General features: G+C 39.7%; 1 protein-coding gene across 3 annotated transcripts in view; it reads right to left on the bottom strand.

Moving 5' to 3' along the window:
• The window catches only part of mrps9 (mitochondrial ribosomal protein S9), an 83,892-nt gene that overhangs the window by 41,110 nt on the left and 24,395 nt on the right, over positions 1–18,387 (bottom strand). For 2 of the 3 annotated variants that reach the window (XR_013498879.1, XM_078221959.1), the window contains exons 3-5: positions 15,175–15,237; positions 15,049–15,079; positions 3,465–3,544 (exon numbers count right to left, since the gene is read on the bottom strand). Coding sequence is in view for 2 of the 3 variants with exons in the window: in XM_078221959.1 (XP_078078085.1) it covers positions 3,465–3,544; positions 15,049–15,079; positions 15,175–15,237 (174 nt within the window). In the remaining variant the exon portion in view is untranslated. Of the gene's footprint in view, positions 1–3,464; positions 3,545–12,282; positions 12,607–15,048; positions 15,080–15,174; positions 15,238–18,387 lie in introns of those variants that run through there. The other variant, XM_078221960.1, reaches the window with a different exon arrangement.

Raw genomic sequence — 18,387 nt, 5'->3', positions numbered from 1 at the left:
CTGGAATACAAGGGGATATAATTCATGCTTTAGCTATACAAAGTCCTGATTAAACCATACTTGAAGTTCTGTGAGGAATTCTGATCACACCTCAGAAAGAATACACTAGCCCTGGAGGGAGTGCATCACAGATTTACCCAATTGATACCTGGACTTCAAGGGTTAAATTATGAGACATTACATAAACTAGGGAAGAAGTGGTACAGTGAGAATGTTGCAGGACTAGTAATCCAGAGACCCAGGGAATGCTCCAGGTTCAAATCTCACCAAGGCAGATGGTGATACTTGAATTCAATTTTTAAAAAATCTGGAGTTAAAATATATCGCCATTCTTTCACTGTCAAAACCCAGGAACCCCCTCCCTAACAATACTGTGGGTCTACCTACACCAAAGTGGTTCAAGGAGGCAGCTCACCCCTGCCTCACGGGTAATTAGACAATAAATACCACATTTAATAAATGCCCACATACCATGGATAAAAAAGAAAATAGATTTGAAGTCTTCCAGAGGTGATGGAGAGAATCTTTTGTTGCTTGCTGAGTCTAGGATGGGGGGCATTTTGTAAACATTAGCACCAGGTCTTCTAGGAGTGGATTGGAAACACTTTTAAATGCAAAGTCCGAATCTCTTGCGCAAACAGCAACTGATGCTAGGTTAATTGTTTATTTTAAATTTGAGATCGATAGATTTTTGTAACTGGTTGCTATCAAGGGATATAGATCAAAATCCTGGAATACCCTTCTTAACAACACTGCAACAGTTCAAGTAGGCAGTTCACCACTGACTTCTCAAGGGTAATTAGGAATGACAATAAATGCCGGCCTAGCCAGCGATGCCCACATCCAATGAAAGTAAAGGTGGGTTTATGGAGTTCGGTCACAGATCATTCATAATCTCATTGAATGACAGAACAGGCTTGATTTGTTAAATGGCCTCCTCCTGTTCTTATGCTCCAGGTTGTCAGATCATAATTTGTGAAAGTGTATTAATGGTCACTATATCGTGCCTTCTTATTAAAAAGCTAAGTAATTCTTACTAGTGTATTACATTTACCAGAAAGTTCTCACTGAATTCTAAAGTGATGGTTTGCTCTAAGTTTATAACACCAGAAATTCCAAAAGCAAACAGACTTTATTTAATGTCTTTAAATTCACTCATGATATTTTCATACTTTAAAAAAATTGACATTGATTTTCATTGCATTTCTGTTTAAAGATACAAGTAATATCATGTGATGTAGGACAAATTGATTTTTTGACTGAGGAGCAGAAGGTATATTGAATTTGTGACACAGGACCCATAATATTACCAGTGTCCTTTAAAAAACAAATTGCAAGGTGTAGATTTCCTAGTTGTAAGCTATTGCAGACTTGCAACGGTAAAGTACATAGTTTAAAGAATTGAACCAGGATATACTATAATTCTGGGTTGGAATTCATTTGTATTAAGAAATCAAATGAGCAATAAGGCATCATACAAATCTGTATTTACTTCATCACTTTAAAGTTTATAAAAAATTTACAAGTTACTTTAACATATTTTGCTTTATAAATACCATGAGTGAACTGCATGTGTGTTCAATATCATGTGAGTGAACTGTATTTGTGTTCATGCACAAAGTATACATATCATAATTGCTTGCCTCTATTTCCTCCTGAATATATAAACTACAATTATGTGTAAAAGATTACAATTTTACTGGGAGAGAGAGAAAGAGAGAGACAAACAGAGGGGGCTGTGAAAGGAGGAAATGTGACAGGGCAATGACCACTTATTCTTTGCCAGTCTTTGCTTTTTGAAAAAAAAAGCGCAACCTTTTACGAAGTAAATGCCCCAACAGAAAACATATCAGCTCAAACACTAATCCTTGTCAATCTGTACAGGAAAAGCGGTGGTGAGAAGAACAGCAGCCAACTTGGATTAAATATTGTCCAGCACATAAGCAGGAAACGTACCAAAAAACAAACATATTCAACGGCAAAAATACTGCATTAGTGTAATCATAAACAGTTTGCAAAACCTGTTTTCCCACATCTGCCCCTACTTTAGAAAATATAGGCTAACATTTCCATCAAGTTCCACTTTACCTCATTTATTTTAACCAAAATCTAAGTTTGCATCAGAAAGTTTGAACAAATAACACACCTTTTAGATCAGTACTATTTTCACAAGCTTTGAAATGGCACAGGTATTTTACATTCAACTTGTGCAATTCAACTGAACTCAGTGACTCAAAGATGGTACGCCAGATATGTCAGCTTGTTGATTGGTTACTATTTGACAGCTTAGTTAATTGGATAACTGTCTAACTCAGAAGTCCCTCAATATAAATTTGGACATAAATAATTTCAGAAACTGTGTCTGTGCCAATATTGGGAGTAGCAACTAAAAAACCACAATTTATTTTCAATATTCAAAGACTGAAATTATCAAAACGTTCAATCCTGCAGTACACAATGACACTTCCTTCTTCAATAGAATTCACTTTTCAGGAATAGGCAGCATTTCAAACTTTTAATGTTTAAAACTATTTGAAATGTGATATATGTATATATTTTTTTAAATACAGTTATGCTCCTTTGATTTTTTTGAAATAAGATTTAAGCTATGAAATGAAAACTGCAGTTAACAAAATCCAGCCAGTTAATGATCACCTTATTCCAAGACCTTTGATATTCATTTATTCTAACATCACGAAAGAAAAAAAGCAGATATGAATAGAAGAATAAGGTGAGTGAAAATGTGACAAAAGTACAAAGTCTAGTAAGACATCACACAAGGCAACAGCATTATAATATATGTAAATAATACGAGCTTAAGGGTACACAAATGCACACGTTTTGTGGACCACGCTGCATTTGTTAGATTTCACTCTAACATTTTATTTGGCTGGCATAAATTCCACATCATAATGAATGGAACTTGATGCAAAAGAGGATAGTGGCAGGCAGAATTTTGCATAAGCCATTCTTTATGGCAATAGAGCATTTGAATAGTCATGTCTGGATTAATTTCGACAATGGAAATAAAACCAGTATGATGCAAAATCTGAAATGGCTGGCTGTTTGTACATATGCTTGCTCTCAAATTTTATTTATAGTTTATCTATTAGCATTAGTAGGCTTACATTAACACTGCAATAGAGTTACTGTGAAAATCCCCGAGTTGCCACACTCCAGCACCTGTTCGGGTGCACTGAGAGGGAATTTAGCATGGCCAATGCACCTAACCAGCACATTTTTCGGACTGTGGAGGAAACCAGAGTGCATGGAGGAAACCCAAGCAAACACGTGGAGAACGTGCAGAGTCTGCACAGACAGTGACCCAAGCCGGGAATTGAACCGGGTCCCTGACGCTGAGAGGCAGCAGTGCTAACCATTTTGAGAAGTAAATTTTAATTTAAAAGATGTGAACACAGCCATTTAAAGACATAGTCATTGTCCCTGAATTTTTGTACACTTACGTGCATAAGTGAATAATAGGACTGCTTTCCTGTGTAAAAAAGGTAACTGAAAGGACGACCATCTTCTCCCCATTGGACAGCTGTTAAACACAGAAAAAAAGTCACATTTTAGTTTATTTACTACATACTTTAACATTCTAATGACAACAGTGAAGCAAATCTGTATCTAGCATTTTCAGTGCACCAAAGTATATATTGGGAATTAGGATGTATACTCCTAATTCCCAAGATTTTGTTTTTAATATTAAAGCTCCAAATTTCCCATATTTGCCACTAGCTCTATACTTGAAGTGCTAAGGACAAGCATTTACACAGTGCTATTATTTCAAGTCAAGCTTATCAATACCAAATGCAACCATGTCAAATTTACTGTCAGCACTGAATTGATTACCCAATTGGGTGATGCTCAACTGTCAGCCAAACAGCCTTTTTTCCATTTTCAATAATTTTATATTTTGTAAAGAGAAATATTGAAAGAAAAAAAATCAATATTTTTTAATATCCTGCTGTTTATTTTTCTCCAGCATTGTCCTAGCGATTGATCTTCAATTCCTGCAGACTCCAGGGCAATCGTGGAGGATTGGCAATCCTAATTATCGCTCTCCCTAACAACCATCTGAGGCTGAACTGGATTCTGTGCAACCGTGGTGTCATATCTGATCACAAGATGGGTTTCCAACCACATATCCACACCACCACCAAAACCATCTATTCCCACCTCCATAACATCACCCAATTTCACTACCACCTCAGCTCATCTACTGTTACAACTCTCCTTCATGCCTTCATTATCTTTAGTCTTGACTATTCTTATTAGCTGGCCACCCAGGTACTTTCCTCCATAAACTTGAGGCCATCTAACACACTGCTACTCATATTCTAATTTACATCACTCACATTCAGCCATCACCCTCTGCTTGCTGATCTACAATGAAGTGTTATTTGGCAAAGGACCAATGTTAAAAATCTCATCCTTGTTTTCAACTCTCCCCATGGTCTCACTCTTTTGCATCTCTCTAATCTCCTCCAGCCCTACACCAAGGTATCTGTGCCCCTCCAATGCTGGCTATGAATGTTCCCAATTTAATTGTTCAACTATTGGCAGACAATTTTTCAGCTCTCAAGTGTTACAATTATGAGGTTTATAAGATTATGTTTTGGAACTCTAATTTTAAGCTTAGGGTCTTGTGATCAGTTTTGAAGTTTGCCTGACAGTAAGCCCGGGTGGTTTGATAAAACAACAGAAGGCTTAGGATTGTTTTACTGGGAAGATGGTGTAAGGCATGTATATTTGGAGACAGTGGCATCAGTCTCCAGGTTCACAACAGATAGATTCTGAGTCTTAAAAAGCCTCTGTAAAGTACTGCAAGTAGCTATGTTATAAACTGTCCATTTACTACTTGGATGAAAATGTATTTGGGTCAAGGATAGCTAATCAACATTTCTACTTGGATGCAAGGTAAATGTATTTTATGCTGCCTTGGGGAAGAGGGCAGAGGAAGCCATTTTTGGGATCAGGTTACAAGCTTCCTTGCAAATTAATGAACACCTCAGACAGACAGAGCAGTTCTATGTGGTCAGTAGAGAGTAGAGGCTGTTTTGGCTTTGCGAGTTACCACTGCCGAATGTGGGAGGGGGACACACTAGTCAGAGACGCATCCTCTAACCATCTAAAGGATTCTGGGAGATTTATCCTGGCATGGTCAGAAAAAAACCCATCAGAATAGACTTTACTGCTGATGGCACATTTATGAAACTGCCTGACACCTGGGGAAAATGCCTGAAGGCGGTCAGTGAAAGTTACTACTTGGCGAAACAGGGATACAGAAACTCAATGGAAGCTAAGAGCAAACATGGCTTGTTTGCTATAAGGACGATAATTGTACTGAGTGAGATTTGTAATAAGTATAAAGAGAACATTCCATTTGGTAGCTTAAAGTATAAGATGTCTACAAAAATAGTGCTTTAAGTTCCGGTAAAAATTTTAAAACAAGAAGTCTGGTCAAGTCATCCTTTTCATCTATTAACTGAAATTCAAATTTCTTTTTAAATGTCATCAATCTCTATAGAGATCATAACACAAGACCCTAAACCGTTGAAACTTACTTCTTTGATCAAGCTTTTGCTCATCTGCTGTAACACTGCTTTGGGTGGCTCAGTGCAAAAATGCTCTAGTGAAGCACCTTGGAGCATTTTGCATGGTAGGAGTGCCATAGAAATTCAAGTTGTTGTTGTGGATGTTGATCTCTGCACTCCTCTAAGTTTGGCCTATTGTAAGTCCACAATTTTTGTTGCACATCCTTGCCATCACTTGGCAAGTACTGAAGTGCCAGAAATACCTCCCAAAACTTCTCTCTCTCTCTCTTTTCCTTTAAAAGTTCTTTAAACCCATGTCTTTGACTAAGCTTTTGGACACCGGTCTCTCTACATATCGCATGTACACAGTTTCAAAAAGAGCACTGTGGCGGCGGCCCAGCCAGCAGAGTCAGAGCATGGACCAGAGCAATTCCAAAAAGAGCATCGTGGCAGTCCAACAGTAAAAGAACATGAGGTAGAGTGGCTTAAAAATGAGCAACATGGCAGCCTAGTTCACCTGGACTGTGAAACAAAGCCAGAAAGAAATCAGTCATGTCACAATTAGCACAAGTGAGGAGGGGCAGCTGATCCAGAGAAGGTGGAGCCAAGCATTTAAATTACTATATTATTACAAATATATAATTTAGTTCCAAGTAGTCAAGTAAATATTATACATTACAGTGATTAATAACTATTTCAAAACTTAAATTAAGAGCGGGAAGGGGAACCAAAACAGAAAATCTAAAAAAATGAAATCACAGCTTGCATAGGAAATGGAGCACTGAGGGGGATTATTTGGGGGGATAAACAGCTAAATATCTTGTTTCTTAAAATCTAGCTGCTGAATTTTAGTTTAATTTTAATTAAATGAAACAAGATTAGATAAGAATGGTGGTGCATGTGGTGCGCTTCAACTTCAACATGTAGGAGTTTGGGGCAGTATTGCAATCCTGGACAACTACAACTGGCTGCAAATGTTTACATCTTGAAGAACTTCAGCAGTTGTTCAGCTGAGTATGAAGTGCAGACATCGTGGGGTATCGGGGAGGAGAGAGAGAGCTATCTGGACACTTGGATCCAGAGACAGTCACACCCCTTGAGATAGGCAATCTTGCAGGCCTGGTTCATTGTCATGGAAAGGAGGATGTCTGAGAGTCAGGCAGATACGTGCAATGCCAGAGGAGCCTTGGCTTTTGCCCATACCCAGAAGGGTAAAGGTGCTAGCTGCCTGTGTTAGGGCAAAGTTTGCACGGTGGATGGGCAAACTGACCATGGTACAGAAGCTATTCAAATACGGCGGTGGGGAGGGTGGGGTACAGTTACAGGGAATGTGACAGTTATATGGGTTTGTACAGTCAGGGGGGCTAGATACAGTTCTTTGCAACTATGACAGTGAGTTGTAAAGATGGTGTTGCCTGCCTGGTGTCAAGGTTAAAGACTAGTCGTGGCCAGAGAAGAACTTGGAGTTGGGAGGGGGATAATCCACCTGCAGTAGTCCATGTAGGAATGAATGACAAAGGTAGGACTCAGAATAAAAATAAATTACTGTTGAAGCTGAATATGAAACAAAAATAGAAAATGCTGGAAAATCTCAGCAGGTCGAACAGCATCTGTGGAGAGAGAACAGAGCTAACATTTCAAGTCTGGATGACTCCGAGATTTTCCAGAATGATGTTCTTCTGAGAGAATTTGAGGAGTCAGGGTTGAAATTAAAACACATGAACCTCACAGGGATAATCTCTGGATTATTGACTGAGACACATGCAAATTGCCATTAAAACAAACAGATTCAGCAAAACGCATAGTTGATAGAATGGGGTGGGAAGCAGAGATTTCGACTATGACACCAGTACTAGGAAAAGGGGAGCTATCCCATTTGGATGAGTTTCACTTAAACCAGTATCTACGGAAATCAATTAACTAGGGTGGTGGATATAGGATTTTAAACTAATGGGTGGTAGGGGGCGAGAAGGTGGGAGAACTCAAAAGAAGCATCTTCAAAATTAGTAAGTGAAATGTCAAGGCTGGTAAAAATGAGCAGACTAATTCAGGCAAGGGCAGAGAACTTGAAAGTAAGAGCATTAGTGATTGACATGACAGCAGCAAAAATAGAAAACAGTTCAAACTAAAGACACTGTTTCTGAATGTGCAAATGATTCACAACAAAACAGATGAATTAATAGCATGGATAGAAATAGATGGGTTTGATCTCAAAGCAATTACAGAAACACGGTTGAGAATGAAGCATTAACTTTTAGAAGAGATGAGGAAAATAAAGAGAGGGCTATAGCCCTGATAAAGGCTGGGATAAAGATAGTAAAGAGAAATATCTTAGCTCAGAAAAATCAAAATGTGACATCAGTTCGCGCAAATCTAAGAAAGGACAAGAGGCAGAAGACATTATTAGGAGTAGTTTATAGGTTCTCTGAAGGTAATTGCAGTGTCAGCTGGAGTGTAACTTGGAAAATGGAGATGTATGTAATAAGGGTAATACAGTACTGTAGATTATGGTGTAAAGGCAACCTGGTGTTAGAAGATGATCTCGTTTTTCGGGCCCCAAAAATCACGTTTATGCATATACACAGCATATAAATTGACTTCTTTTTCAGCCAAAACATGCTATATTGGCATTAGTAGTTGGCTTCAATTTTGTGACCCCACAAATATGTATTTTACTTACCAGTATCTTACAACTAGGTACTAAGAATCAGGCAGGTGATGTGGGCTGTGTTGCAAAGACACATCCACTCCTTGCATCAGATGATAACGATAAATTTGCAGTTAAAAGTGTCTTTATACAGTTAATTTATTCAATAAAGCATGTCACATTATAATGAATGACTGGATGTGTTTTTGTCATATTTCAAAACCACCCATACTGGTGGTTCACTTTTATACTCGGCATACAAGTCTGCCCCCATTTTTTGGGAGGAATTTTTTGAGGTTTCAAAGATGAACTTATACGCTGACATCTATGGTAATTATGGGAAACTTCAATTTATCATAGCCTGGGAAATTCAGTGTGCTGGATGAACTCATGGAATGGACTCTACCTAGTTTCTTGTAGATCTGTACACTGAAGAACCAATTACGGAACAGGTTATTTTAGATTTAGTATTGTGCGATGAGAACAGGCTGACCAATAATCTTTGTAAAAGTCTCTCTGGAGATTGATCATAATATGAAAGAATTTTACATTTCCTTTCAGTGTGATTGAACCAAATTAGTCATAAATCTGTAAACTACGTGGGCACGAAGGACAACATGGCTCAAGTAGTAGTCCAGGAATTAAATGAATTTTAGCTTATTCTTTCATGGTATGTGGGCATTGCTGGCAAGGCCATTCTGCATTGCCCATCCTTGATTGTCCTTGAACTGAATGGCTTCATAGACAATTTCAGAGGGCAGTTAAGAGTCAACCATAATGCTTTGGGTCTGGAGTCACACATAGGCCAGACCAGGTAAGGATAGCAGATTTCCTTCCTGAAAGGATATGTAGTGACCCACTTGGGTTTTTATAACAATGATAGTTTCATGGTCATCATTACCGAGACTGGCTTCCAATTTCAGATTTATTAATTAAATATAAATTCCACTAGCTGCCATGGTGGGATTTGAATCCTTGTCAAAGAGCATTAGCCTGTGCATCTGGATTACTAGTCCAGCGATATTACCACTACTCTACTGTCTCCTCCTCAAAATGTTTGGCAGTAGATGTAAAATGATTACAATTAAAGAATTAATTTATAAGTTGCAACAAATATACATAAAGATTGCAAAATGGAAGCGATTAACAATAGTAAATGTGGGCCCTTTAGATAAAGAGACAAGAGAAATTATAATGGAAAAAGGAATTGACAGAGACAAACTAAAATGTTGTATCTGACACCATCCTAGTAGACATAAAAATGGAAAAAGTGGAGAATCAAGGATTTAGCTGGAATGAGGCATTACAGAGATTAGTATGAGCAAAGAAGTGACAAGAGAGCAATTAGTTGGACTCAAAGTTGACAAATCCACTGGACCTGATGGCCCACATCCTGATGTTTTAAGAGATGGCGATAGATATAGCGGTTTGAGGATTGGTTTTACAAGATTCCTCAGATTCTAGAGGAATTCAAGGAAGGAGGGAGAAAGATAACAAGGAATGATCAGCAGTTAATCTGACATCATTAATAGGGAAATGCTAGAATTTCTTATTGGGGATATCATAACAGGACACTTAAAGGTCTTAATCAGTACTTTAAGGTTAAAATGAGCAAGGTAGATGATTTTCAAATAGCATGTGATAAGGTGCCCAATAAAAGGTTATTACACAAAATTAGGGCTCATGGAATGCAAGTAATACATTAGCATGCACTAAGAGTTGGTTAATGGCAGAAAACAGAAGAATGGGAATGAATGAGTCACTTTCAGTTGGCAGAATGTAATTAGTAGGGTAACAAGAATCAGTGGTGAGGTGTCAGGTATTTATAATCTAGATTATGGTTTAAGACAGTCTTCGTAGAAGACAGAAAAGAAGCTGGGGTTATCACAGAATTGTTACAATACAGAAGGAAGCCATCCCGCCCACCATGTCTACACTGATCTCCAAATAACCAATTCACCTAAAGATTCCCTCACCTCTCAAAAACTGCAGCAGTTTGTTTTTTTTCCATATGCAGCAACAGCCATTACTGCAAGCTTTCATAACTGTAAAAGTTTATTTATTAGTCACAAGCAGGCTTACATTCACACTGCAATGAAGTTACTGTGAAAATCCCCTAGTCGCCACATTCTGGTGCCTGTTCTGGTACACTGAGGGAGAATTTAGCATGGCCAATTCACCTAACCTGCACATCTTTGGACTGTAGAGGAAACCAGAGAACCCGGGGGAAATCCATGCAGACACAGGGAGAACGTGCAAACGCCATACAGACAGTGACCCGAGCCAGGAATCAAGCCCAGATCCCTGGCTTTGTGAGGCAGCAGTGCTAACTACTGTGCCACCATGCCGCCCCACCAAACAGTAGGCAGTTTGGTAGTTCACAAACTACTGAGTTTTATCTGCTCATTCGCGTTTTACATAGAATCTGACTGCCAAGACATCCATTCCACCAGACTTGGGTAAATTTAAACTCCACAGTCAGATGTTAAGGGGTAATGGTTGTTTTTAAAAGACTGAATCAAAGTTTGCTTCTTTTAATATGAAAGTTTCAGGAAGAAAGCGGGTTTCAATGCACAGAAATAGATGTCTTTTTTTTATTCTAACGTATTCAGAATATAACATTTTCATGAACAGGTGAATGAGTAATAACTGAACCATGCAAATGACAGATGGTTACTTGATCTATTCCCCTCCCCCACGAATAACACAACATCTACCAGTGGTAGCACAAATTCCAAAATCCCAGCATGAGACTGTCAACAGTTTTTCTCATGGAAGAGCACAAGAAATTAGTCCTGGAGAGACGATGCACAGTCAGTCATTGCGAAGCTTACTGCAGACAGTTGATGGCTAAACTAGTGACTGTTACGTAAAAAAATGACACTCTACACTTTCCAGTTTATATTCTGTTGTAAAAGCTGAAAGCAGAGGAATTCCTAATTACAGCTAAAAAGCAATGCAACCAAAACAATCTTATAAGGCCATCAGTATAGTTCTGCCTACTTAAATGTAAGGTCTTGCTGCTCGAGAATTATTTACATAAATCCACCGTCTCTTCCTTAAAATACATTTTTCTAACCACTCTAACAAGACTTCTTTTAACCAACTCTTCAGCTCTGCATCCAGGAATTTCTGCTTCCATCTCTGGAGTACCTTGGGATGTTTACTGCCATCAAAAGTTTCAAGTTCAAGTTGATACTTTTAGCTACTGTTATCCTTAAAGTCCAAGTTGTGCCAAAGAACAGAAGAGTTGCCAATGTAACAACTCCGTTTAAAAAGAACGGGATAAATCAGGCAACGATGCACTAGCTGGGCTAACATTGATACTGGGAAGCTTCTGGAGGACACATTGGAAAAGGGTTAGCATTCACCTAAACAGGGATGGACCAGTAAAAAGATAGCCTGCGTGATTTTATAAATGCAAGCCATATCTGACAAACTTAATGGAGTTTTTGGATGAAGAAACAGTCTACCTCGATTAAAGAAACACCATGGATGCTCTACATGCATTTTTAAAAGATTGAGAAAATGCCACATTGAAGATTCATTGATAAAATTGAGGTTTATTTTAGAAGTGAGCGTGGCAGGATTGATAGGTAGCTGGTTAAAAGTGCTTGACCCTAGCTGGGCTAGTTTTGCCAGCTTTTACGCTGCACAAAAGAATAACCCTCAGATTCTCTTGCCACCCTGGGCAAAACTTTACAGACCTGTCAGTAAGTTGGCAGGCAGAAATGCCCAGAAAATTTCCAGGTGGCCTCCTCGCTATCATCCCCCATCTGTCCACAATTTTACAGGAGGTGGGTGAAGCTTAGGTCCCATCTGCCCTTACACCAATTGAGGCCCTTTAAGTGGCCATATAATGGTCTTCCATCTTGCCTCGGCCACAATACCTCCACTTTGTCCCAGAGCCAGATAGAGTATCTCATGGGACTGCTGGCTTCCCCAGCAGCGGTCACTGCTCCCTGCGGCACTGGGATCAGTGGGAATAGGGTTGAAGGGGCAGAATATAGGTTTGATAGACAAGATGAGCTCAGAGCATAAGGACAGAACTGGAGAAACTAAAGAACAATGGAATTGTTAGGCCTGATTACTTACATCCTTGATTATTAAAGGAAGTTAGCACTGTTGCCTCACAGTGCCAGGGACCTCGGTTCGATTCCAGCCTTGGGTGATTGTCTGTGTGGAGTTTGCATGTTCTCCCCTTGTCTGCGTGGGTTTCCTCTGGTGCTTCGGTTTCCTCCCACAGTCCAAAGATGTGCAGGTTAGGTGGATTGGCCATGCTAAATTGTCCCAGTGTCCCAAGGCATGTCGGTTAGGGGGATAAACAGGGTAAATACGTTGGGTTACGGGGATAGGGCCTGGGTAAGATGCTCTGTTGGAGAGTGGGTGCAGACTTGATTGGCTGAATGGCCTCCTTCTGCACTGTAGGGATTCTATGAGGTGGCGGCAGAGATGGTGGATCTATTGGTCATAGTATTCCAAAATTCCCTGGATGTGGGAAAGGTTCCAACGGATTGGAAAAGTGCTAATGTAACACCCTTATTCAAAAAGGTAGGGAGGCAGAAAGTAGGAAACTATAGATCAGTTAGTTTAACTTCTGTTGCTGGAAATTGTTAGAATCCATTATTAAGTAACAGGACATATGGAAAGTCAAATTGCAATCCATCAAAGTCAGCATGGTTTTACGAAGGGTAAATTGCGTTTGATTAATTTGATAGAGTTCTCTGAAGATGTAACAAGCCAAATGGATAATGGGGATCCTGCAGATTTAGTATATCCGGACTTCAGGAACGTGTTAGATAAGGTGTCGCACAGAAGGTTAATACACAAGAGACCACATGAAGTTAGAGGTAATTAATTAGCTTGGATAGAAGACTGGCCAACTGATGAAAGGCAGAGTCAGAATAAATGGGTCTTTTTCTGATTGGCAAGACAGAGCTAGAGGGATGCCACAGGGTTCAGTCCACGGGCCCCAACAACTTACAATCTCTATTAATGTCTTGGATTCAGGAATAGAAGGTACGATAACCAAATTTGCAGATGACTCTAAAATAGGTGGGATAGTAAGTTGCAATGGGGAATTAAGAAATTTACAAATGGATATAGGTAGGTCGAGGAGTGTGGCAATGTGACAAAATGTGGCAAATGGAGTTTAACTGAGAAGTGTGAAGTTACCCATTTTGGTTGGATAAGTAGACAGGCAATTTATTATCTAAATTGAGACACACTTTGGGTTGTTGTGGTGCAGAGGGATCTGGGTGCATGAAAACTAGGCTGCAGGTACAGTAGGTGATTAGGAAAACCAATGGATTGTTGGCGCTATAGGAATAGAGTATAAAAGTAAGGAGATGTTGCTGAAACTATACAAGGCATTGGTGGGATGAGTGTAGAGTTTTGATCCCCTTATTTGTGGAAGGTTGTAGTGGCATTAGAGGCAGTTCAGAGGAGGTTCACTAGATTGATTCAGAGACGAGGGGCTTGTCTTATGAAGAGAGATTGGTCTATATGCTCTAGAGTTTAGAAGAATGAGAGGAGAGCTAATTGAGATATACAAGATGATAAAAGCTTTTGACAAAGTAGATGTAGAGCAGATGCAGAGCAGATGCTTCCTCTTGTGAGGCAATCCAGAACAGGAGTTTTAGGATAAGGGGTAGCAAATTTGGAATTCTCCAGGGTGCAATGGATTCCGCGACATTGAGATAGATAGACAGATTTTTAACTCGTAATGGGTTGAAGGGTTATTGAGAACAGGCAGGAAAGTGGAGTTGAGGCCAAGATGAGATCAGCCATGATCGTACTAAATGGCAGAGCAGGCTCAAGATGCTGAATTGCCTACTCCTGCTCCTAGTTCTTGCGTTTAATTTCAAGCAGAGAGCAGGGGCTGTGAAGTGTGAGTGCTTAAGTTTGGTCCAGTGGGCTAGGGGAAGAGAAGGAAGTGGCAGAGGCAAATTGATCAGATGGTCTCAACCTTAGTGACAAAGAAGTCCATGGGCGGAACTTTCCGTCCTGCCCACCATGGGAATCGTAGCAGGCGGGACACGGACATGCAAAGGTCTGCTGATCTTGGGTGGGATTTTCCAGCTTTGGGGCGAGCGTGGCCGGAAAATCCCGCCCCATAAGTTTATCTCATTTGTTGTTTGTGGTGATATGGAGGAGACAGGAGAGGAGGAATATAAAACAAGGTACAATATGAAAACATTCTAGGATGACTCTAGAATAGAGAGTTGCTTTTGCAGACAAGAGGTGGACCTGATATTGCTTTGTTCTACTCAATTTCTCCTCATAAATGCAAGCAACTATGCATTGAAAGGGTGGCCCCAAGTGCTATAGGAGACATTGCAACTTTTTCCTATAATTGTAACAGAATTCTTCAAGAAATACGCTAAAGCACTTTACTAAAATTTAAATTAAATTCCCCAAGGCAATTAATTTGCATACCCTTAATATTTTGCACCAAACCACTCATTATTTTATTTAAAAATTTATTTTATGGAATGGTCACAGTTCTAAAATGTTATTTGATGTGCAGCTATCTGTGCGCATTGACGTAAAAATTATTTGGGAGTCTTGCTCATGTTAGAGTTATGGCTAATGCCAAGTGCTGTGATGTTCCCTTCAGGTAGCTCCCTCACATCAAGCTTGTATCAGAATAAGAAAATAATTCTGTGGAAAAGATTATAGTAAGCAGACAACACAACAGAGCGTAGTAATGAACAGATGGTAACTGCACAATCTAAAACGATGAATAACTGACGTTAGGATATATGTTACAAGTTTATGGTAATCTACATTCAAATGCTGCAAAGAATGAGCAACATTCTTCTCTCTTCTCACCACTGTTCAGTTAAAGAGAAGTCTTACCCTTCTGCTTTGGGAAGACCTCCAAAGGATGCTGCAATTAATCAGACACATTAGAATTAGCAAATGTAAGTAAGCAGATAATAAATGAATCAAAGTAGAATCTTGGAGACAGAACATTTTCATTACCTTCATGATCGGCCTAGCCTTCTTGTCAAACAAACCAGATGGGAAAAGGTATCTGATAGCTCTCTAGAAAAAAAAAAGATAAATAAAGTAATGCCCACAAGATTACATAGAAAACCTTTGTTCGAGTTTTGCATAAACTGATGGCAATACTTTAAGCACTATTCACCGCCAGCTAGAGATTCACATGAAAGCAAAGCTGTCTTTTAAAAAAACACAACAATATGCAGCATTGTGGCACGGTGCTTACCACTTCTGCTTCACTGCGCCAGAAACTCGGGTTCAATTCCGGCCTCGGGTCACTGTCTGTGTGGAGTTTGCACATTCTCCCCGTGTCTGCATGGGTTTCCTCCCACAGTCCAAAGATGTGGAGGTTAGGTTGATTGGCCATGCTAAATTGACGCTAGTGTCAGCGTATAACAGGGTGAATATATGGGGTTATGGGAATGGGACCTGGGTGGGATTGTGGTTGGTGGGCTGAATGGCCTCTTCTGTAGGGATTCTATGCAGAAGAGTTACACAGCAAAAACAAAATAAATTTTGAACCCTGGCCACTAGGGCAAAGTGCGGGACACCATAGGTACTTGTGACACTAAATCCAAAAATGGTTCACCTTTCAGGAGAGGAACAGTTAGGATTAAAGCAAATGATGTTCATAGGGTCACCAACAATGGATGTGGGCCACCCATTCATTATAGGAAGTGTATTAAAACCATGGAGAATTTGCAGCACAGATTTACTAGGATGTTGCAAGAAACTAGATTCTGAGGAAAGACTTGAGGTATTGGGACTATTTCCACTTCAGCAGAAAAAATTAAGAGGAGATTTAATAGAAATTTTGAAAATGAAGAAGCATTTTGATAATATGGATACAAGAAACATGTTTTCCTCTGGTTAGAAAATCTGTAACAACAGATTAGCAATTTAAAATAGTCAAGAGAACAGATACATTTTTTTTTAAACAGTTCTTATGAGCTTGCAATGTTTTTCCACAGGCAGTAAGTAATCGAGGCAGAGACCATATTATTATTAAAGGAAATCCAGATAAACATTTGAAGGGTGATGGTGTGCTATGAGGCGAGAACAGGGCAGAGGGATTAGTTTTGGATTGCTCCAAGAAAGTAAATGGGCCAAATGACCACCTTCTGAGCACCATACACCCAAATTTACAGCAATTTGCAATTAGCAGCAGTTACACACAATATATATAGTGTGTACATATAACTGATACAAAAGGTGACTTAGAAACAAGTATTAAACACAAAATGTAGCAGAATTGGCATGATGCATTCTGTTTAGATTGATAAGAAATGTTACTATTTTCTGTGTCATTTGTAACCAAGTCTAATATTGTTAAAATTTACAATGGTTTCTGTTGACTTCTTTCTGGAAGAGAACTGTGAAGGTACAACTATCAGGAGAGACTGAATAGAGTCATAGAGGTTTACAGTATGGAAACAGGCCCTTCGTTTGGTCGCTCGCCCTGTCTTGTCAGCCTGGATCTGAAATGTCTCAACTTGTTGAGACTCTGAATTGGATTTGATTTGATTGAATTGGAAAAGTATATTAAAAAAAACAGGCCCTCCGGCCCAACCTGTCCATGCCACCCTTTTATTAAAAAAGCCCCTAAGCTATTCCCAATTGCCTGCATTTAGCCCATATCCCTCTATACCCATCGTACCCATGTAACTGTCTAAATGCTTTTTAAAAGGTAAAATTGTACCCGCCTCTACTATCATCTCTGGCAGCTTGTTCCAGACACTCACCACCCTCAGTGAAAAAATTGCCCCTCTGGACACTTTTGTATCTCTCCCCTTAAACCTATGCCCTCTAGTTTTAGACTCCCCTACCTTTGGGAAAAGATATTGACTATCTACCTTGTCTATGCCCCTCATTATTTTATAGACCTCTATAAGGTCAGCCCTCAGCCTCCTATGCTCCAGAGAAAAAAGTCCCAGTCTATTCAGCCTCTCCTTATATCTCAATCCATCAAGTACCGGTAGCATCCTAGTAAATCTTTTCTGCACTCTTTCTAGTTTAATAGTATCCTTTCTATAATAGGGTGACCAGAATTGCACACAGTATTCCAAGTGTGGCATTACTAATGTCTTGTACAACTTCAACAAGACGTCCCTCCCAACTCCTGTATTCAATGTTCTGACCGATGAAACCAAGCATGCCGAATGCCTTCTTCACCACTCTGTCCACCTGTGACTCCACTTTCAAGGAGTTATGAACATGTATCCCTACATCTCTTTATTCTGTAACTCTCCCCAACGCCCTACCATTAACTGAGTAAGTCCTGCCCTGGCTCAATCTACCAAAATGCATCACCTCGCATTTATCCAAATTAAACTCCATCTGCCATTCGTCAGCCCACTGGCCTAATTGATCAAGATCCTGTTGCAATTGGAAATAACTTTCTTCACTGTCCACTATGCCACCAATCTTGGTTCATCTGCAAACTTACTAACCATGCCCCCTATATTCTCATCCAAATCATTCATATAAATGACAAATAACAGTGGGCCCAGCACTGATCCCTGAGGCACACCGCTGGTCACAGGCCTCCAGTTTGAAAAACAACTCTCTACAACCACCCTCTGGCTTCTGTCAAGAAGCAAATTTTGTATCCATTTAGGTACCTCACCCTGGATCCCGTGAGATTTAACTTTATGCAGCAACCTACCATGCGGCACCTTGTCAAAGGCCTTGCTAAAGTCCACGTAGACAACATCAACTGCACTGCCCTCATCTACCCCTTCAAAAACTCAATTAAATTTGAGACACAATAGCTGGAGTAATTTTTCTAATTAAAGAGGAGAACAAAGCAGTTTGATAAGGCAGATGTAAAGAAAATATTTACACTTGGTGGAACCATAGAAAAGTTAGCACACAAAAAGAGGTCATTCAGCCCATTGTGTTTGTTCCAGCTGAGAAATCTTTAAAAACTAGCCACCCTTTCTAATCCCAGCTTTCTAAACCCTGGTCCGGTGCTGTGCAGATTACAGCATTTCAGATGCAGATCTTCTCAAATGAGTTGAAGGTTTCGGCCTCCACCACCAAACCAGGCAGCGTATTATAGATAGCCATTACCCTCTGGATGAAGACGTTTTTCTTCATGTGCCCTCTAATCCTCCTACCAATCAGCTTAAAGCTGTGCCCCCTGGTAACTGACCTCTCAGCTAGAGGGAACAGATCTTCCACGTCTATTTT

Source organism: Mustelus asterias, chromosome 10 (genome assembly GCF_964213995.1).
Source record: "Mustelus asterias chromosome 10, sMusAst1.hap1.1, whole genome shotgun sequence".
Classification (NCBI taxonomy): Eukaryota; Metazoa; Chordata; class Chondrichthyes; order Carcharhiniformes; family Triakidae; genus Mustelus; species Mustelus asterias.
This window is presented reverse-complemented; position numbering and strand designations above follow the sequence as displayed.